Genomic DNA, 22,648 nt, shown 5'->3' on the forward strand with positions numbered 1-22,648 from the left:
TTTTAGTCCAAATAACTGATTAAAGATATACAGGGCATTTACTCATATTTTTCTTGGGTGAAAACTGCACATTTGTATTAAAATCATACAGAATACATTCTCTATCAGCAAATACATTGTGATCACAGCAATTAGATTCAAGTAAATCATAGAAATGATTCTGTTTAGGAGGCCGATAGCACACACCAACAAGTATAGGATGACATTTAGGAAGAAGTATATCTACCCATGCAACCTCAAGACCATCCATTTTCTGATCTGAACGAGGGTTACTAAAATTGGTAATTAAGTATGTTAAAAAACATTTTTATATGTGTTTGAATGGTGTGGGCATACCCAAACAACAGAATGGTGCGTATATCGGTCAATAAAAATATTATTGAAAGAAGCCCGCTGATTGGCGAACTCAGCCAAGGTGCTATCATGTTCTATGAGGAAATATCAAGCATTTGTTTAAGATACAAGTTTGAGGTGGGGTTTTTGAAGTGTGTGCTTTGCCCACAAATACAGAACAAGTCAACAACATTATTTGGGTATGAGTTAACAGAATGTGAACTTTTAAAAGTGAGATTGTCACTGTACAGTTACTTTGTCTTTTAAAATATTTTGGGCATCAGCGCATTCTTGAGGAAATCCTATTAAAGTCAGAAAAGGATATTGATATGATAGGTAAGCTATAGAAAACCTTCCCCTCAAGTCTATACAATAGACAATCTCTTAGAAAAAAATATGAACTATTTGAACCAAGATTAAAAAATAACTGATTTTGGCACAAGATGGAGGGAATTTTGCAAGACAACTAACAATATTACAGTTAAAGAAAATTAATGCTTAATCCATTATAAATTCATGTATAGAATATGTATTATACAAAAGACAAAATTCACAAATTCTACAGCACAACGGCAGAAACATGTCTGAAGTTTAAAACTACTAATGACTTAATAATTCATGCCTTCTGGGAACGTTACAAAATTCTAAAGTTATGGGTGGAGTTGGAAAGATGGATGTCTGAGGTATTGCAATGTAAATTTACTTTTAATTTGTCTGTCCGTCAAGACATGACATATGAGGGTGCAGTGAGATCTCCGATAGGTTGGACAATACTCTTCTCATCAATTATCTTTAAAAATGTATACTCAAACTGGAAATCAGCCAATCCTCCATCGTTCACATAAAGGTGTGATGTTTGTGTGATGTAGTTTTTGTATGTGTATGTTTTGTATTGTTTATAATATATATATATATATATATATATATATATATATATATATATATATATATATATATATATATATATATATATATATAGAACTATAAAAGAATATGAACTTTTAAAGTGAGATTTTCACTGGATATTTACATCCTGGTGATTTACTGATCTACGCTCATCAGCTATAATTAAATTACACCACAATTAAACAGGTGACATCACCATGTAACCAGCCTCTCCCTGTTCCCTCTCGCTATCATCAGATTTGTCTCAGGGGTTGCCATCGATGCCCTAAGTTAATTAACTGTTTACTCCAGCCTTTGGCTACAGAGTTAATTGTGGTTAATTCATGTTGGACGAAGGGTTGGTTCTTTACCTTATTGCTGAGGGAACACAAGGCCTAGTTGCTGTCGTTGGGGAAAGCCCCCCAGTTTGATGTGTTCAATAGCCTGAGGCAGGACCACAGAACAGTAGGCCTGTGGGTAATAAGTGGATGCTGTCCATATGGATGGTGCGATTTGAGAGATGGAGGGATGATTTGGAGGGCCTCCCTATAGGACTTCAAGTTCTGCAATAAAACCCCAAGACTCCAAATATTAGCAACTGTTAGCTAAGGTCTAACTACCATCTTATGGACTGTTGTAAATGTCTTTTATAGCCAGATGTCTTCACCTAGACTGTCTTTGTTTGAATAACGCCATTGTGTTAACATAGCTATTTAGACTACGGTATTAGCCTAAAGGCTACTCTTACAGTAGCTGATAACTCCACCGATATACAATTAATAGGATAAAAAAGTGGATTTTCTCTTGCTTTTCTGAACATTTGCGGCCATTCTCATGTCATTGTCACAATGTATGAAATAGAAATTTGAAGCATAGTTATTGGACAATTGCTCTTTTGGATGGCAATTTATGAGAATTCAGTGTGGAAAAATTCAGTGGTGTAAAAATATTTAAAGTACACTTAAGTAGTTTTTGGGGATATCTGAACTTTACTTTACTATTTATTTTTTTGACAACTTTTACTCTTACTCCATACTTTTACTCCATTCCTAAAGAAAATATTGTACTTTTTACTCTATACATTTTTTCCTGACAACCCAAAGTACGTGTTACATTTTGAATACTAAGCATGACAGGAAAATTGTGAAATTCCCTCACTTCTCAAGATAACACGTGGTCATCCCTACTGCCTATGGTCTGGGGGGACTCAATAAACACACATGCATCTTTTGTAAATAATCTCTGAGTGTGCCCCTGGCTAAAAACAATAAAATGGTGCTGTCTACTTTGCTTAATATAAGGAATTTGAAATGATTTACACTTTTACTTCTACTTTTGATACTTAAGTGTAATTACATTTATTTTTGATACTGAAGTATATTTAAATATTTATTGCTGCCAATAGTCAGCAATAAAATGCTTATGGGCAGGTTTTATTTATTTCCAGAAAGTAATTTATACTAAATCTTTGTGGTTATCTGAAAAATGGCATGAGAATGTGGAATACATAGGAAATATGAATCTTATAAGAAACATTTTTAGACTTTTACTCAAGTAGTATTTTACTGGGTAACTTTAACTTGAGTAACTTTGTTAAGGTATCTATACTTTTACTCAAGTATGACAATTAGGTACTTTTCCCACCACTGGAAAAATTACACTTTTTAATTTCCCTGCTGTAAAACATATCGGCAAGTTTTGCCCCCCCAGAAATCAGAATAGGTATCGGACACCAAAAAAAAACATTTTATATAAAAAAAAAAGAATTGTGCCGTTACTCATGTGTTTCTCCTGATAAATCCAAGCCGATGAGCTGCAATGTGGAAGTATTATTAAGATTACGTAATTACTGCTTCAAGCAGATCAGTCCCATTTGAGAGAGTCCCATTTCAGTCTTCCTAGATTAAGCTCCTTCAGATAAGAGCCAATGAAACACAATAAAATCTAAAATGCTGTGTAAAGTACAATAGCTGAGAGTAAATTGATGAAGAAATGTGTTTTATCTATGCTGGCTTATTACACTTTCTTATTTAGAAAAAAACGACCAAGTCCTAATATAGGTTTGATTCTATGCTGTAGGCTTAGTATTATTATTTCCTTGATTAATTGATAATGCTTTTGTCTCAGGTTTCTGGAATGTTTCCTTTAATGACTTGTAATCTCCCCTTGTTTCTCTGCTTCCTCTCTGAACAACAGGAACGAGTCCTCAAGACAGCCCCAGAAACTTCTCTCCTAGTGCCTCAGCCCACTTCTCATTTGCACGAAGGTATTAATAAAAGTAAAAGTCAATGCCAGTTGAACCTTTTTATCCGTAACTCCACTCAACTAGCATGCCAATAATCTGCAATAAAATGCTTATGGGCAGGTTTTATTGTTTTAAGAATTTCCAGAAAGTAGTAATACTTTATCTTGGTGGTTATCTGACAAATGGTATGAGAAATGAGGCATACATAGGAAATATGAATCTTAATAGAAACATTTATCTTTTTTTAAACAACGAAGCCAAATTGTGGTGCTATTATTGTCTGCAGCAGACAGGCAGCGGTTCTTTTGAGAAGCGAAGGCAGGATCTTACTGTGTTCTGACAGGCTCTCTATACAGAGATTGAAATCACAGGCAGGTTCAAGGGTTCAGTCTTTTACCATCATCAGACTCAAACTCCTCGCGTTTTCTGAAGTGCTTTTCTCCACGTCTTCACAAAAAGCCTGAAATCTTTTTTGTTCTACCCTCACTCAACACGACTTTATTTTAACAGTTTTTTTATTTATCGCTATGTTTCCGTCAGTGCCACAGACCAGACATGTAATGTCATGTTAGGCCTCTGTTTTGTCATGTTAATAACATCATAGCTCTTCTTCCTGTTACTCATGTCTATGAATACACACAACGTCATTGTAACTCACATGTCCGTTCGTGCAATGTGTATGAATACACAACGTCATTGTTACCTTGCCATTATACCTGAATCATGAAAATCCTGTTTGATGTGTTTCTATCTAGCTGTCCCTATCTAGCTGTCCCTATCTAGCTGTCCCTATCTAGCTGTCCCTACATCTAACTCCACACGTTATTCCTCTGAGTTTGTATCAATGTTCAGTGTTATTGGTTAGTGCAACAGAATACATTTCACTACTCGGTAGGTTGGGGCGGCAGGCTAGGTTGGGGTGGCAGGGTAGCCTAGTGGTTAACGCGTTGGACTAGTAACCGAAAGGTTGCAGTTAACCCACTGTTCCTAGGCCGTCATTGAAAATAAGAATTTGTTCTTAACCGACTTGCCAAGTTAAATAAAGGTCAAATAAAAAAGGTGTGGGTGGAAGATAGCGTAGATCAAGGAAGCTGTGTCCTGTGTGGGTTCGATTCTCACGGGGGACCAGTATGAAAATGTATGCATTCACTACTGTAAGTCACTCTGGATAAAAGTGTCTGCTAAATGACTAAAATGTAATCCACTGTAAACGCTGCAGTAGGCTATTGAAAAGCAGTCTTTCCTACCTATTCTTCCGGAAAGGTAAAGGTTTCAAATGACCTAACTCTGCACATAGGTCAAAGGTCATCCAGAACGTTGTGCATTTGTAGTGTAGGTATGTTATTCAAAATCCTGGAGCTTTGAGTAGTCTTGTTTTGAATATCATTCATAGTTATTTTTATATTTTGTTAACTACAGTTCTCATATTACTGATTAGTTATGGATGGGTTCTGAGTTTATGATGACGTCTGTCTCTTTCTATCTCTGTCTGTGTGTTTGAGCAGGACTGATGGACGACGCTGGTCTTTGGCCTCTCTGCCTTCCTCTGGCTATGGCACCAACACACCCAGCTCCACTGTTTCTGTATGTACCATACCACTCAATTTGTTAAAGGCCATGAAAACAAAATATATTATGTGTTAGCTCGATTTTTAAAAAGCAATGCCAAAAAGGTTGTTTAACCTAACTTTTTCACATACAGTATACTGATGGAAAACCCTTTCAATCTAAAAATACATATACTGTACCAGATCCCTGGATATTCAAGAATCATTCAAATAAAGATGTTTCAATGTGAAATTATCATCTGATGGGCATCCCTCCAGTCTGTACTTCAGTCACCAGGCCTGTGCTGTACTGTACTGTAGGCTACTGGTAGTCAGAGATGAGGGGTGCCATAGTGATCACATTCTCCCGCTAGTGTCTCACAGGCTGACATACCACCAGACGCTGTATTTAGGGCCAGCAGATTTGTTTTGGAGTAAATATGGCCCTGGCACACAGCTAGGCCACCCACACACACACAAACACACGTACAAACACATAACTCTGCTCTGTTTACTGACAAACTCAAATCACACAGGCAGGCGATGGTCAACTCTCTGACACACACACACACACACACACACACACACACACACACACACACACACACACACACACACACACACACACACACACACACACACACACAAACAGGCTCCATGGCAGACTACACAACCAAGTAAACAAGCCGTCACACACAAAGTAATGGGTTGTTTGTTAACGGCCATGTTTTTTGAAGACCATCAATTAGAGCTGATAAATACTTAACATGTTGCCGGAGGCTGGTGAGGACGACTGGTTAGGAGGAACTACCATAGAGCGGGATTAACACCAGCAACTGTGTTTGTCCAGGCTATGTTTACAGCTTAGTTTAAATTGAATCCCTATTTGGATTGGATTTGAGAACAATGTAATGAGGAGAAATGGGAATGTTCACAGGAATTTGTTAGCTTTCATCTACTGTACCGTCGCAACCATTTTGGCACCCATAAGTTTGTCCTTCATTTTCAAGACACTGTAAAAGGGCATCAATACCGTAATGAACATTTACCCAATCAAATAAACACAACAGTCAAAAAAAATGCTACTCTCCTGGTATCTGTCATTCTCTCGTGCAAAAACATTAATCAAAGCATTAGCCTCTCCTTTTTATCTTTTCTTTTCTCGTTCAATGTATATTCATTTCATTTCCAGTCGTCCTGTTCATCACAGGAGAAGCTGCACCAGCTACCCTTCCAGCCCACCCCGGATGAGCTGCACTTTCTCTCCAAGCACTTCTGCACCGAGAGCATCGCCGGGGACGACCGACGGAGGGGGACAGCACCCATGCGACCCCGCTCGCGCAGTCTCAGGTATGTACGGAGGCCCGGCAAGGTCATACACCTTTAAGGATGCTGGGTATAACAATTGCTGAAAATTACAGTACTTTTTATTTAGTTTTGTAAAAAATATAAAAAATAGATATGATTCATACTATATATATATGTAGATATAGATATATTTATTTTAATTCATCTTTATTTATCCATGTTAGTCTCGTTGAGATAAAAATCTATTTTTCAAGAGACCTGGTCCAACCATATATCAGAGTGCATTCGGAAAGTATTCAGACCCCTTTTACACATTTTGTTACGTTTACAGCCTTATTCTAAAATGGATTTAAGAAATCTACACACAATACCGCATTAACAGGTTTTTTGAAATGTTTGAACGTTTATATATATTTTTTAAATAAACAGAACTCTTCTATACATAATTATTCAGACCCTTTGCTATGAGACTCAAAATAGAGGTCAGGTGCATCCTGTTTCCATTGATCATCCTTGAGATGTTTCTGCAACTTTATTGGAGTCCACCTGTGGTAAATTCAATTGATTGGACATGATTTGGAAAGGCACACACCTGTCTATATAAGGTCCCACAGTTGACAGTACATGTCAGAGCAAAAACCAAGCCATGAGGTCGAAGAAATTGTCCATAGAGCTCCGAGACAGGATTGTGTCGAGCCACAGATCTGGGGAAGGCTACAAAAAAAAGTCTTCAGCATTGAAGATCCCCAAGAACACAGTGACCTCCATCATTCTTAATTGGAATACGTTTAGAACACCCAAGACTCTTCCTAGAGCTGGCCACCCAGCCAAACTGAGCAATTGGGGGAGAAGGGACTTGGTCAGGGAGGTGACCAAGGACCCGATGGTCACTCTGACAGAGCTCCAGAGTTCCTCTGTGGAGATGGTAGAACCTTCCAGAAGGACTACCATCCCTGCAGCACTCCACCAATCAGGCCTTTATGGTAGAGTGGTCAGACGGAAGCCACTCCTCAGTAAAATGCACATGACAGCCCGTTTGGATGAACTGAAAGCACGTATATCCTACCAATGGGACATTAAAAACTCTATCTTATGTTTCACCGAGTCGTAGCTGAATGACGACATTAAGAACATACAGCTGGCGGGTTATACACTATCAGCCAGACAGAACAGCAGTCTCTGGTAAGACACGGGCGGAGGCCTATGCATTTATGTAAGCAACAGCTGGTGCACGATATCTAAGGAGTCTCAAATTTTGCTCGCCTGAGGTAGAGTATCTCATGATAAGCTGTAGACCACACTATCTACCTAGAGAGTTTATCTGTATTTTTCGTAGCTGTCTACATACCACCGCAGAGCGAAGTTGGCACTGAAACCGCACTCAATGAGCTGTATTCCGCCATAAGAAAACAGGGAAACGCTCATCCGGAGGCGGCGCTCCAGGTGGCCGGTGACTTTAATGCAGGGAAACTTAAATCAGTTTTACCAAATTTCTATCAGCATGTTAAATGTGCAATCGGAGGGAAATAAAATTCTAGACCATCTTTAATCCACACACAGAGACGCGTACAAAGCTCTCACTCGCCCTCCATTTGGCAAATCTGACCATAACTCTATCCTCCTGATTTCTGCTTTCAAGCAAAGATTCAAGCAGGATGCACCAGTGACTCGGTCTTTTTAAAAAAGTGGTCAGATGAAGCAGATACTAAACTACAGGACTGTTTTGCTAGCACAGACCGGAATATGTTCCGGGATTCTTCCGATGGCATTGAGGAGTACGCCACATCAGTCACTGGCTTTATCAATAAGTGCATTGAGGACGTCGTCCCCACAGTGACCGTACGTACATACCCCAACCAGAAGCCATGGATTACAGGCAACATTCATACCAAGCTAAAGGGTAGAGCTGCTGCTTTCAAGGAGCGGGACTCTAACCCGGAAGCTTACAAGAAATCCCGCTATGCCCTCTGACGAACCATCAAACAGGCAAAGCGTCAATACAGGACTAAGATCGAATCGTACTACAGCGGCTCCGACCCTCATCGGATGTGGCAGGGCTTGCAAACTATTACAGACTACAAAAGGAAGCCCAACCAAGAGCTGCCCAGTGACACAAGCCTACCAGATGAGCTAAATAACTTCTATGCTCGCTTCGAGGCAAGTAACACTGAAACATGCATGAGAGCTTCAGCTCGTCCGGTTGACTGTGTGATCACGCTCTCCCCAGCCGATGTGAGTAAGACCTTTAAACAGTTCAACATTCACAAGGCCGCTGGGCCAGACGGATTACCAGGATGTGTACGCCGAGCATGTACTGACCAACTGGCAAGTGTCTTCACTGACATTTTCAACCTCTCCCTGACTGAGTCTGTAATACCAACATGTTTCAAGCAGACCACCATAGTGTTCTTGGGCACAGAGACTAAGGTAACCTGCCTAAATGACCTGTGACCTGTAGCTCTCATGTCTGTAGCCATGAAATGCTTTGAAAAGCTGGTCATGGCTTACCTAGACTAACTCCAATTTGCATACCGCACCAACAGGTCCACAGATGATGCAATCTCTATTGCACTCCCCAAGGCCCTTTCCCACCTGCACAAAAGGAACACCTATGTGAGAATGCTATTCATTGACTACAGCTCAGTGTTCAACAGCATAGTGCCCTCAAAGCTCATCACTAAGCTAAGGACCCTGGGACAAAACACCTCCCTCTGCAACTGGATCCTAGACTTACTGACGTGCCGCCCCCAGGTGGTAAGGGTAGGTAGCAACACATCCGCCACGCTGATACTCAACATGGGGGCCCCTCAGGGGTGTCTGCTCAGTCCCCTCCTGTACTCCCTGTTCACTCATGACTGTGCGGCCAGGCACGACTCCAACACCATCAAGTTTGCTGATGACACAACAGCGAAGAGGCAGCCTATAGGGAGGAGGTCAGAGACCTGACCGTGCGGTGCAAGGACATCCATCTCTCCCTCAACGTGATCAAGACAAAAGAGATTATTGTGGACTACAGGAAAAGGATCCTCAAAAGGTTTAACAGCACCATCGAGAGCATCCTGATGGGTTGCTTCACTGCCTGGCATGGCAACTGCTCGGTCTCCGACCGCAAGGCACTACAGAGGGTAGTGTGTACGGCCCAGTACATCACCGGGGCCAAGCTTCCTGCCATCCAGGACCTCTATACCAGGTGGTGTCAGAGGAAGGCCCTAAAAATTGTCAGACTCCAGCCACCCTAGTCATGGACTGTTCTCTCTACTACCGCACGGCAAGCAGTACCGGAGCGCCAAATCTAGGTCCAAGAGGCTTCTGAACAGCTTCTTCCCCCAAGCCATAAGACTCCTGAACAGCTAATCAAATATCTACCCAGACTATTTGCATCCTCCCCGCCACTTTAATAACCCTACCTGCATGGACATATTTCCTCAATTACCTTGTCACCGGTGCCCCCGCACATTGACACATTGACTCTGAACCTGTATATAGCCCCGTTATTATTTACTGCTGCTGTTGAAATATTTGTTTTTCTTAACTCTTAGTTTTAAGAAAATACCTTAAAGTGTGTTAAGGGCTTGTAAGTAAGCATTTCACTCTAAGGTCTACACCTGTTGTATTCGGCGTATTTGACCAATAACATTTGTTTTGATTGGGTGTTTGCCAAAAGACCATGAGAAACAAGATGATCTTGTCTGATATTGAACTCCTTGGCCTGAATGCCAAGCGTCATGTCTGGAGGAAACCTGGCACCATCCCTACGGTGGAGCATGGTGGTGGCAGCATGCTGTGCGGATGTTTTTCAGCAGCAGGGACCGGGAGACTAGTCAGGATTGAGGGAAAAATGAACAGAGAAAAGTACAGGGATCCTTCATGAAAACCTGCTCCAGAGCATTCAGCACCTCAGACTGGGGTGATTGTTCACCTTCCAACAGGACAGCGACCCTAAGCACACAGCCAAGACAACGCTGGAGTGGCTTTGGGGCAAGTGTCTGAATGTCCTTGAGTGGCCCAGCCAGAGCCTGGACTTGAACATCTCTGCAGAGAACAGAAAATAGCTGTGCAGCAACACTCCCCATCCAGCCTGACAGAGCTTGAGGTGCTTCAACAAAGTACTGAGTAAAGGGTTTGAATACTTATGTCAATGTGATATTTCAGTACATTTTTTATAACTGTGCAACATTTTGTTTTGCTTTGTCAATATGGGGTACTGTGTGTAGATTGATGAAAAAAATAGATTTAATACGTTTTAGAGTAACACGGAACCAAAACCGCCTGCGCACGTGCGCCATCGTGCATACATTTATTTTGTCCCCCTACACCAAACGCGATCACGACACGCAGGTTAAAATATCAAAACAAACTCTGAACCAATGATATTAATTTGGGGACAGGTCGAAAAGCATTAAACATGTATGGCAATTTAGCTAGTTTGTTTGCACTTGCTAGCTAATTTGTCCTATTTAGCTAGCTTGCTGTTGCTAGGTAATTTGTCCTGGGATATAAACAGTGAGTTGTTATTTTACCTGAACTGCACAAGGTCCTCTACTCCGACAATTAATCCACACATAAAACGGCCAACCGAATCGTTTCTAGTCATCTCTCCTCCTTCCAGGCTTTTTCATCGTTGAAATTATATGGTGATCGCATCTAAACTTTCATAGTATTACCACGACAACCGGCAAAACAGTTTGTCTTTCAATCACCCACGTGGGTATAACCAATGAGGAGATGGCACGTGTGTACCAATGGCACGGGTAAACCAATGAGGAGATGGGAGAGGCAGGACTTTCAGCGCGATCTGCGTCAGAAATAGGAATGATATCTATTTTAGCCCTTGGCAACGCTCGTTGGCGCAATAAGTGAATAACATGGATTTCTAAATTTGTACTTTCCGAATGCACTGTATATCAATGCATTTTTTTGCTGTAAGATACAGTTTGTGTTGTAATATAAGTACTGATCTTTCCTTTATATTCTTATTTGTTTGCAGCCCTGGAAGATCCCCATCCTGTTGTGATCATGAGATTATTATGATGAACCATGTCTACAAGGAACGCTTTCCTAAGGTGAGGGGCCAACAGTAGAACTAATAATGCCTTATCGCCTTAACATTTGTCATTTTGTATCAAAACAAAATGCTAATGTCTTACATAAGGTTTATTACACAGTGACAAAAGAGTTGCTCTTTTTTTAGCCACTTCTAAACTTTTTACCCTCTCCGACCACTTTTGCCACCACTTTCTACCACCTTTAAACCTTTTTACCCTCTCTCTCTCATGTCCTCTCCTTCTAACCTTTTCCACCCCTCCATGTCTCTAGGCCACGGCCCAGATGGAGGAGAGGATCCAGGAGATCATCCGGACCAGCTCCCCGGAGAGCGTGCTGCCGCTAGCGGACGGTGTGCTGGGGTTCGCCCACCATCAGATCATCGAGCTGGTCCGCGACTGCCTGGAGAAGAGCCGCCTGGGGCACGTCACCTCGCGCTACTTCTGTGAGCTCACCGACAAGCTGGAGAAGCTATTCCAGGAGGTGGGTGACACTATTGGTGCAGCTCAATAATGTTAAGTGGTTACCTTTCCTTGTGTCGTCTACTCCCATATTAATAATCTGGCATAATGAAGGAAAGTAGACGAGGAAAGAAAGCAATAAAGAGTAGTGTGGCGCCACCTGCCCCAGGTGTATATACATCAACCTTTTACCATAGTAATAAGCACAGTGTAATTACAATATCAGTACACATTACTGCATAGGACTTACAATCAAACAGATTCTTTCACGAAAATGATTTGGTTTACAGTGCTCTTTTACCTCTACGGTATGCAAAGTCACAAGCACTATTACAAATATAGATATTCTGTATTGCTCATTGTCCTCTCCCCTCATGCAGGCTTACTATGATAATCCCTCCCTCTTACTTAATGGTACTTCCAGTCCCGAGCACTGATCAGCTCACAGGTCTGTATAAAATGTTGAGCGAGTGTGTTCTGTTCTGTGTGTGTATAGTCCACATCCCGGTCGGAGAGCCAGGAGGTGAACTTCATCAAAGAACTGGTAAAGAAGATCCTCATCGTCATCGCCAGGCCAGCGCGCCTCCTGGAATGCCTGGTATGTCCCGCCTGATTGTCACTAGTTAGCTACCAAGCACATGGCAATGACTGCTCACTCACACATATTACACTAATTATACTAGGGCCAGGAGTTTTTCCTGACCATGTGGGGTGACTAGTCAAATCTCTGGGCATTAATACTAAATATGACTTATTTCTGTCCCATGGCTAATCAGAACTACACAAATGACCATGTAGCTCTATTTAAACTAGGTTTCAATTATGTGAGTCATTTGACAAACATCCCATCCATGTCTCTGTTGTATAAAGAGGAGGCTTGCGACCTGGTGACGAGCCATACAGATGCAATACATCCTCCTCGCGCTCCTGCTATTGATTGATTGTTACATTATCAACCCAGAGAAAAGCCAACAGCACTCAGACAATGCCTATTGAAACTTAAAACTAAGAGTTCCAGAAGTGTTGTAGTGAAACCTGTGTTGTCCTCTCCTCAGGAGTTTGATCCAGAGGAGTTCTACCATCTGTTGGAGGCTGCCGAGGGTCACGCCAAAGAGGGCCAGGGCATCAAGACTGACATCCCCCGCTACATCATCAGCCAGCTGGGGCTCACACGGGACCCCCTGGAAGGTATGCCAGGTTTGACCTTTTAGGAGTTTGGCAGATAGACAGTGGAGGTGCAGCCAAACATCACACATTCAGATTGAAAAGAGTGCTTTCTGCTGAAAGCTGCAAGGGGCTGTGAACTCAACCCGAGGGCTGGCCTGCTTTATTCAAGTAATCAAGACGTTTCTGAGTGTGTAGAAGATAACTTATTTTGTGATGTAAAACCTAAGATGTGCTAGCCTTGATATTCATGCTCTACAGATGACACTGGCTACGTTCCAATTGTTCACCTGTCTCCCAAAGTGTGCCTCATTGATTTAAAAGGAATGGACTGGTGTGAGGAATATGGTGGAAACTCCCTCCAGCCACGCTTGCACCAATCCAATGCTTTTAACAAGATTCGTACGGTCATGAAAATCCTGGACTTTTAAAATGGTGTTTTCCAGGCCGGGAAAAGTTTTGGAAAATGATCAAATCTAAAACGTTTTGGAAAAGTAATGGAAATATATCAAATAGGTAATCTTGATGTAAATTTTTTAGGCACAGTTAAAAAATAAATAAATAATAATAATAAATATCAACATATAAGCCAGGATCGGAATGCACTTTGATTGCGCACATCACATACATGTGGGCTGTTGCTCAAGGAGAGAGAGACAGTCTAACATTGCAGCGGCAGGCAGGTAGGCCTATAAAATATGATAGAGAACACACTAATAGCTAGGTAGCCAATTCAAAACATATATTGTACCCTGTAATTAACTGTTTTTAACTATTATTAGCATGATTGTTTTCATATCCCTAAAACTTTCCACCGACACTCGTGAATAAGGTCATACAAAGTTGATTTACTTTCTTGAACAATTCATTTAAACAATTATTTTTGACTGAACAAATTATTAATTTCACCATTGTATTAGTTGGGATTCGGTTCAATCTCGATGAATCCAAATAAGTTTGAATCGCAAACAGTAATTACATGTATTTTTTTTATGTGTCTTTTTGTATTATGTGGCTTCATAATTTGTTTTGTAGATTCTTCCAGTTTATTTGGGCATCCAATGTATGGGACATTGCAACGAGCCTGACGTGAATGATATACTGCTTTCCCACGAACAGGCCCAGATCCCCGTCATTTGCATGAAGAGAAAGTGGAGAAAAAGGGGCCAGAGGGCGGGCTGCCTTCTGAGAGTTCGTAGGCGATCGAATAAACTCCCACTTCCTTCCATTCTGCTAGCAAACGTGCAATCTTTGGAAAATAAAATCGATGACCTAGGCGGAAGATTAAACTACCAACGGGACATTCAAAACTGTAATATCTTATGCTTCACGGAGTCGTCGTGGCTGAACGACGACATTATCAACACACAGCTGGCTGGTTATACGCTGTATCAGCAGGACAGAACAGCGGCGTCTGGTAAGACAAGGGACTATGTATCAGCTGGTTCACGATATCTAAGGAAGTCTCTGATGCTGGCACTAAGACCGCACTGAAGGAGCTGTATTCCGCCATAAGCAAACAGGAAAACACTCACCCAGAGGCGGCGCTCCTAGTAGCCGGGGACTTTAATGCAGGGAAACTTAAATCTGTCTTACCAAATTTCTATCAGCATGTTAAATGTGCAACCAGAGGGGAAAAAAGCTCTGGACCACCTTTACTCCACACACAGAGATGCGTACAAAGCTCTCCCTTGCCGTCCATTTGGCAAATCTGACCATAATTCTATCCTCCTGATTTCTGCTTACAAGCTAAAATTAAAGCAGGAAGCACCAGTGATTCAATCAATAAAAAGTGTTGAGATGAAGCAGCTTCTACCCCCAAGCCATAAGACTCCTGAACATCTAATCAAATGGCTACCCAGACTATTTGCATTGCCCTCCCCCCTCTTTTACACCGCTGCTACTCTGTTGTTATCATCTATGCAGAGTCACTTTAATAACTCTACCTACGTGTACATATTACCTCAACTAACCGTTGCCCCCTCACATTGACTCTGTACCAGTACCCCCGTGTATAGTCTCGCTGTTATTGTACTGCTGCTCTTTAATTACTTGTTACTTTTGTTTTTTACTCATATTTTTTTTAAACTGCATTGTCGGTTAGGGGCTCATAAGTAAGCATTTCACTGTAACCTGTTGTATTTGGCGCGTGTGACTAATAACATTTTATTTGATTTTGATTTGAAATGTGGTTTGTTAGAGAGGACTGGAATAAAAGCCTGCAGATTAGCTCTCCTGGAGGATGGTTGACCACCCTTGATTACATAACATTACAACCAAATACATTTTATGCCTTTTGAAATAATTAGCTCATTCAATATATCAAAGTTTTTTTTTTTAAATAGCTGAAAACAGGTCAGGGCCATGAATTGGAGATTGTAAACATGAGTGAAAAATACCCTTTAAGTAAAATCCATATCCCATTCAAATCCTAAATAACAGCTGAAAATGATAAGGATTCCATCATAACCGTAACCTTTCGTCGGGATCGCAGGGCCGCGTTCAGACTGATCTAGTGTGTAATCATTAGTCCAACAGTTGCAACGAGAGTTTCTGTTGGGTAAATTCAGTTATGTTTATCCCCGTTCCGTTTGCTTCCGTTTAAGAAACGTTTTTAAACAGAATTGGCGGACTGAATACACCCCTGATCACACGCAAACAGTTTCCTTTCAGAGCCACATACAAACAGCTCGGTGTAGTCCTTCTTGCATCTACGTGCTCTCCTCCTCTCACCTTTTGCCTTAGCTTGTGTACTTCAATGCACGACACATCAGCTGTCTGTGACCATGCGAAAAACCTTTCAAAGCCAAACCTTCATATCATAACCGCTACACACAGCCTATATCATTGTCACAATATTAGTTAACTTCAAGTCAACATAGCTACTAGAACGTGTTAGTAAACCCGCTACAATCATGCAGGATAGTCAGTAAGCAGTTTAGCAGTTACACCGGCAGGCTCTGTTAACAATAAAATTAATAAAACCAAAAGCTTACCTTGACTTGGAAGAGTTCCTTGTGTTGGATAGTCATAGCCAGCTAGCTAACATAGCATCTCTCTGTTTGAGCCGGGTGTTTGAGTAGGCTAAACTAGCTAGCTGCATTTGCTAGCTAAGTGAAAGTAAAAAGAAATATATAAATTATATTGAAATATAGCTAGCCCTTTCTTGCTCCTCCATTTTTGAAGAAATTATTTTGTTCAGATTGTTTCTCTGAGTCAATTACTCACCACATTTTATGCACTGCAGTGCTAGCTAGATGTAGCCGATGCTCTCAGTACTAGATTCAATCTCTGACCCTTTGATTGGGTGGACAACATGTCAGGTCATGCTTCAAGAGCTCTGATAGGTTTGAGGATGCCCATTGGAAGTTGCCATAATTACTGTGTAAGTCTATGGAAGGTGGTGAGAACCATGAGCATCCTAGGTTTTGTATTGAAGTCAATGTACCCAGAGTAGGGTGGAAGCTTACTGTCCTCCGGTTACAGCATGGTGCTACCCTACAGAGTTCTGTTGAGGCTACTGTAGACCTTCATTGCAAAACAGTGTTTTTTAATAAATTATTCAGTGAGGTGAATAGATTGTATTGTATATCATCCAATCACTTCTCACGCTTTGTTCTCGAAGCACCTGTCAACGCTACATTGATGACCTGATGAGAATATAAGCATAAGATTTCTGATCGTGAATCTACTTAACCCAACCAGTTTCATCAGATTGCTACAGCCTAAATTGGTTTCTAGATCTCGTTTCAGTGGAGGAGAGGAATCATCGGCAAATCATTTATCACATTTTAATTAACGTTAACGTCCTCGTAAAACTTCCTCCGTAATGTACTGAGAGAAAATACTTCTACGATAATTGAAAAAAATCCTAATTATGTTTTCGATATTGGTCTTTAACGTTTTGAAAGCATTGCTGGAGCAGAAAATAATTTTTAGATAAGATGAATGACTTCTAGTACTAGTTCTTCTGTAGTAGTAATACAAGTACCAGCTACCCAATGACCAAAATATTGTCAGCGTTACAGCTAACTTTTCTAGCAAGGCTAATATAACTAGCAAGGCTAATATAACAAGAATAGAGAGGTTCTAAGATGGCGGCGAAGAGTAATGTCCTGTACTGAACTGACTGCCATCCTAATGTGCCTCTCCTCTCTCCACTCAAACCCCAGCGTTCATTCTGACTAATTAGGAACGAATGGTCTCCCTATAGAGCTGAAACAGATCGACACAGACTGGCTCACTAACCTCCGTCCTCATTGGCCAATGTCTCTTGACTCATTTCCCCTGGGCCTATCCTGTGTGTTTTTCTTGCCCAGTAGCAGACTCCTAGGCAGGGACAGATGCTAAGTTACATTAGAAATGTGTTTAGGGTCACTGTTGGGACGACCGAACAACCCACTCCTGATTCGCTAGCTCCTGCTGTTCATACAGTGCTGATGGGAGGGGATGCACACACACCCGAATGTACACGCAAGAGACACACGCACACACAGGAGTGTTCTGGAGTTGTGGTTTTCTTAATGGATGTCCGACATGTGTTTGTGTTGCTGCCTCTTCTGGTTTCCATGTAATTTCCCTGTTTCTGTTTCTTAACTGCCAAATAAAGAAAGAGTGTGTTAATATACAGTACTCTCTATAGGCTTTGACTAAATGTTGGAGTATATAGAAGACATCTGGATTCAAAGGGCACTGTTTTGTGTCTGAAGGTGAAAATGCTGAAATGGCGAAGTTGAATGAAATGCTGACATGTTGTTTCTCTCTGTCCTGCTCCTATAGAAATTGCTCAGATGACCAGTTATGATAGTGGGATAGCTGAAACACCCGAGACAGATGACTCTGTGAGTATTCAGCATATTTTATTCAAGTTTTTAGTTGCAGGTTAGATGTATTTCAGTAGAATAAAGTTTCTCATGTCCTCCCAGTCCCAGAGTCTGAAAGCGGCCCTGCGATCCCGACGAAAGCCCTGCGAGATGGACTTTGAGATGAACAAACTCATCAGCAACGGAGCCTACGGGTGAGAGCATCATCTCTGGTATCAGTGAGGATGGTTATGATGGAATTCTAATCTGTTTCAGCTGTTATTTAGTGTTTGAATGGGGTATGTGATTTGGGTTTACACAAAGGACATTTTTCACTTATGTTTACCATCTCCAATTCATGGACCTGTCCTGTTTTCTTCCTAAGCCATGATTAAGTCTACCACGGGACTGACAGATTGTGTTCCCTCTCAACAGAGCTATGAATGTGTGATTTCAATCCATCTTTATAGAGTACAGGTAACTGCCAAAATAAAAGGAAACACTTGAGTAAATGAGGGATACAAAGTATATTGAAAGCAGGTGCTTCCACACAGGTGTGTTTCCTGAGTTAATTAAGCAATTCATCTCCCATAATGCTTAGGGTCATGTATAAAAATGCCCATTTGGCCATAATTTTGGCTGCCATGACTTTGAAAGAGGGGTCTCAAAGGAACATAGGGAGTTTAAATGGTGTGTGTCTGTCATCAGATCTCAACCCAATTGAACACTTATGAGAGATTCTGGAGCGGTACCTGAGACAGCTTTTTCCACCGCCATTAACAAAAAAACAAATGATGGAATTTATTGTGGAAGTATGGTGTCGCCATAGAGATCCTATTAAATTACTATTCTAATTCCTAATTATATGATTGTCGCATCCCTCCAATAGTTCCAGACACTTGTAGAATTCCAAGGCACATTGAAGCTGTTCTGCTGACTAGTGGCCCAACACCCTATTAAGACACTTTGTTGGTGTTTTCTTTATTTTGGCAGTTACCTGCATATGACTAACAATGTCATTCTCTGACCGAGCAATATATGCTTGATTTACCTAAGCCTGAACTGTGTGTCTGATGTATTGTCTTCTCTCTGTAACAGGGCTGTGTATCTGGTGCGCCACAAGGAGACCAAGCAGCGCTTTGCCATGAAGAAGATCAACAAACAGAACCTGATGCTGAGGAACCAGATCCAGCAGGCGTTTGTGGAAAGAGACATCCTGACCTTCGCTGAGAACCCCTTCGTGGTCTCAATGTTCTGCTCCTTTGAAACACGACGACACCTCTGCATGGTCATGGAGTATGTGGAAGGTAGGCAGCCATTATTTTTTCCTTACTTTTTCTTTCTTACCAAAACTGTGGAAGACAGGAAGCTCACCAGGGGGATAAACTGCTCTAGAAATACTGGTTAATGTTGTTCAGCCCTATTATTTACCAAAAGTATTACCAATTTTCGGTTGGGATTAATCATATGTTGAATGTACTTCATTGTAGTATACAGTATTTTATTGTCAGAATTAACTCAGTAAGACAATTCTGTGTCTGTATGCCATTAGGCGGTGACTGTGCCAACCTGCTGAAGAACATGGGCCCCCTGCCTGTGGACATGGCCAAGATGTACTTTGCTGAGACGGTGCTGGCTCTGGAGTACCTCCACAACTATGGCATCGTCCACAGGGACCTCAAACCAGACAAGTCAGTCTCTATTATCTCTATAGTATAGTCAGCTACTATCACTGGGAATGTAGATAGATAGAGTCTAATCTCAGATCTGTTAGTGCTGTCTTACCCTAGTAAGACATGTCATAGTAGTTGGCAAGACTGCATGAACAGATCTGTTTAGACACCCTTCAGACTGCTGATCTTTATGTTTTTAAAATAGTCACAGTCACTTTGGTCATTGATGTCTATCAATCACATTTATTTTATGAAGCCCTTTATACATGAGCAGTTGTCACAAAGTGCTTTACAGATACCTAGCCTAAAATCCCAAAGAGCAAGCAAAGCAGTCACTCATTTACTTATTGTATTCTGAGCCAGATTTGGAGATCTATTTTCATTGGTATCTATGTGATGCTTGTGTGTTTCTCCCCCACCCCCCAGTCTGTTGGTGACCTCCATGGGTCACATCAAGCTGACAGACTTTGGGCTGTCCAAGGTGGGCCTGATGAACATGACCACTAACCTGTATGAGGGACACATAGAGAAGGACGCCCGAGAGTTCTCTGATAAACAGGTACAGTGTGTGGAGATGGATTGGCATTCTACCTACAGTATAGGCCAGTCTTTCTCACTCATTTATAGTTTCTCATAATTAAAACAAGCAAGCAGAGAGAACATGACCATTATGGTATCCAGTTTGAACACTGTTTGACATGCTCAGACTGAATACCTACAGCTTTCAGGTTATTGTTTATCAAATATGACAGTTTCAAGCCTTACCGTTTCACCAAAACGTACTACTAGTACCTGTTGCCTTCTGTCTGTGTGTGTAGGTGTGTGGGACCCCAGAGTACATCGCTCCAGAGGTGATCCTTAGACAGGGTTATGGGAAACCAGTGGACTGGTGGGCCATGGGCATCATCCTCTATGAGTTCCTGGTGGGTTGCGTACCCTTCTTTGGAGACACACCAGAAGAACTGTTCGGACAGGTCATCAGTGGTCAGTCTCACTCTTCTCTCTTTTTGAGTTGACATTTAGGGCGAATCTTAAATTCCAATTATGTTGAAATTTCACTTACCATTGACATCAATGCATGACTAAGTAGGATACAAATCTGAAGGCCTTTATCCCCAGTGAATGGGAAAGATTGGCAATATCTAACTAAATAGTATGGAATTGGATGGTGCCAATCTTTCCGATTTATTTGGGATCAAGGCATGTTATGCACAAAACCGATTGTGTGGGATGTGGCTCTACATTAGAACTAAAGACATTTCTCAAGTTCCAATTGATGATAACTTCCTTATGGCTGTTGTGTTAAAGCCTTTTTACATTTACAGCACATTATGCTGAATAAAGGAATAAGACTTTTAAAAAATGTCAGCAGTGGAAATTCTTAGAGAGGAGTCTATACAGGGAACCTCAGAGAGCCCCCTCTATCTATCCTATGAAATTGAATGGTGTGCTTTGACAGATTTGGTGTGCTCTATATTGTGCAAAATTCCTTATGGCCATTATTTTCTAGCCATTTTAAGTGTATAGCACAGACATGGTGTATTCGCCTACTTGTTCTATGCAACGAATAAGATTTTTAATGTCAGCATGCGATGTTCTTTGTAAACTGATCCTTTACACATAAGCTCGATCTATCCTATGTTAATTAATGTGGTGCAATGACAGATTTGGTGTCCTCTCCATCATACCAGACCATAGGGACCCAGTGTTAATTAAAGGGCTCTGAACACACTGAGCTGAATGCCACGCTGCTCAGGCCTGAGGGCCACCATGCATATTCATGCCCCACTCCCAAATTTGATTAAAATGGGGGCCTCATGGCGCCAAGGAGACAACCGTGGTATGGCACAGATTCTACTGGTTTGGTGTACACTGGTATTTCTCAACTGTTGCTAGCGGTCTACACCGGTCAAACACACATGAACAGACTCAAACAGACACATTGAGGTACACACACAAACATGCAGACACAAGGATTTTATTATCACATCATTATAATTTTTTTCAGACCTGGATAACACATTATTTTAGTACTGGAGAACAGACACTAATCAATTGAATTTCTCATCCTTGAGGTAGTGAAGGTTGTCAATAATAAACAATATGACCTTTGTCTAAGGAAGTGCACAATAGCATTCATTAATCAGATTATAATTGTGGGACTGTTAAAACTGTGGCTTACTGCTAGCTAACTCAGTATGTGTTGTCTATGGGATATTGCTAACTGCTAGCTAACTCAGTATGTGTTGTCTATGGGATATTGCTAACTGCTAGCTAACTCAGTATGTGTTGTCTATGGGATATTGCTAACTGCTAGCTAACTCAGTATGTGTTGTCTATGGGATATTGCTAACTGCTAGCTAACTCAGTATGTGTTGTCTATGGGATATTGCTAACTGCTAGCTAACTCAGTATGTGTTGTCTATGGGATATTGCTAACTGCTAGCTAACGCAGTATATGTTGTTTCTGGGATATTACAAAGTGCTAACGAACTGAGTATGTGTTGTTTCCCAGATGAGATCAACTGGCCGGAGGGAGAGGACGCTCCCCCTGCTGACTCCCAGGAACTGATCACCCTCCTACTTAGACAGAACCCCCTGGAGAGGATGGGCACAGGTAGTCACAAGTTGTGCACAACACATGCCACACACAAATACCATTTTCACACTACTGAGCCAAGCCAAGCTGTACTGGGCTGGCCTGGTTTCACATTCACCATAGTTGATGGAACCGTGCTGGAAAGGACAATGTGTAAAGAACCTACAGTTCTGGCACATTTATGTGGGTTACTTTTAGTTTGTTGAAACTCAGCACAGGGCACAAAGGAAACGTTTTACTGTTAAACTGGTTGTAAACCTCTTATCTCCCCTCAGATATAATAGTCCAGGTACAGACAGTGGTATATTCCCATAACTGCCCATGTGCCTTCTCATCACATACAGAGGGATAAATTGGGTCAACCAAATAGGCGAAACAGTTTATCACATAAGAATGCTGCCTTGTAAATGGGCCCCCTCAGGAATGTCGACCTGGGCAAGGTCACGCATCATCAGCATCTGCGGATTGTAAACATGGTCCTTGACCGGAGACCACGGGCCGCCCACTGTTTGACTACGTCTAAAATGGCACCCTATATAGCCCATAGGGCTCTGGTCAAAAGTAGTGCAGCATAGGGAATAGTGGGCC

At 41.5% G+C, this 22,648-nt stretch overlaps 1 protein-coding gene across 5 annotated transcripts in view; it reads left to right on the top strand.

The window, feature by feature from the left end:
- Window positions 1-22,648, top strand: part of mast4 (microtubule associated serine/threonine kinase family member 4) — a 181,909-nt gene that overhangs the window by 143,115 nt on the left and 16,146 nt on the right. For 4 of the 5 annotated variants that reach the window (XM_071350830.1, XM_071350831.1, XM_071350834.1 and 1 more), the window contains 14 exons: window positions 3,415-3,484; window positions 4,969-5,047; window positions 6,203-6,360; window positions 11,306-11,381; window positions 11,635-11,844; window positions 12,319-12,420; window positions 12,878-13,010; window positions 17,766-17,827; window positions 17,912-18,003; window positions 18,887-19,095; window positions 19,341-19,479; window positions 19,888-20,020; window positions 20,280-20,445; window positions 21,977-22,078. In XM_071350830.1, coding sequence (XP_071206931.1) covers window positions 3,415-3,484; window positions 4,969-5,047; window positions 6,203-6,360; window positions 11,306-11,381; window positions 11,635-11,844; window positions 12,319-12,420; window positions 12,878-13,010; window positions 17,766-17,827; window positions 17,912-18,003; window positions 18,887-19,095; window positions 19,341-19,479; window positions 19,888-20,020; window positions 20,280-20,445; window positions 21,977-22,078 — 1,731 coding nt within the window. The remainder of the gene's footprint in view (window positions 1-3,414; window positions 3,485-4,968; window positions 5,048-6,202; window positions 6,361-11,305; window positions 11,382-11,634; window positions 11,845-12,318; window positions 12,421-12,877; window positions 13,011-17,765; window positions 17,828-17,911; window positions 18,004-18,886; window positions 19,096-19,340; window positions 19,480-19,887; window positions 20,021-20,279; window positions 20,446-21,976; window positions 22,079-22,648) is intronic. The other variant, XM_071350832.1, reaches the window with a different exon arrangement.

Source organism: Salvelinus alpinus, chromosome 18, assembly GCF_045679555.1.
Source record: "Salvelinus alpinus chromosome 18, SLU_Salpinus.1, whole genome shotgun sequence".
Classification (NCBI taxonomy): Eukaryota; Metazoa; Chordata; class Actinopteri; order Salmoniformes; family Salmonidae; genus Salvelinus; species Salvelinus alpinus.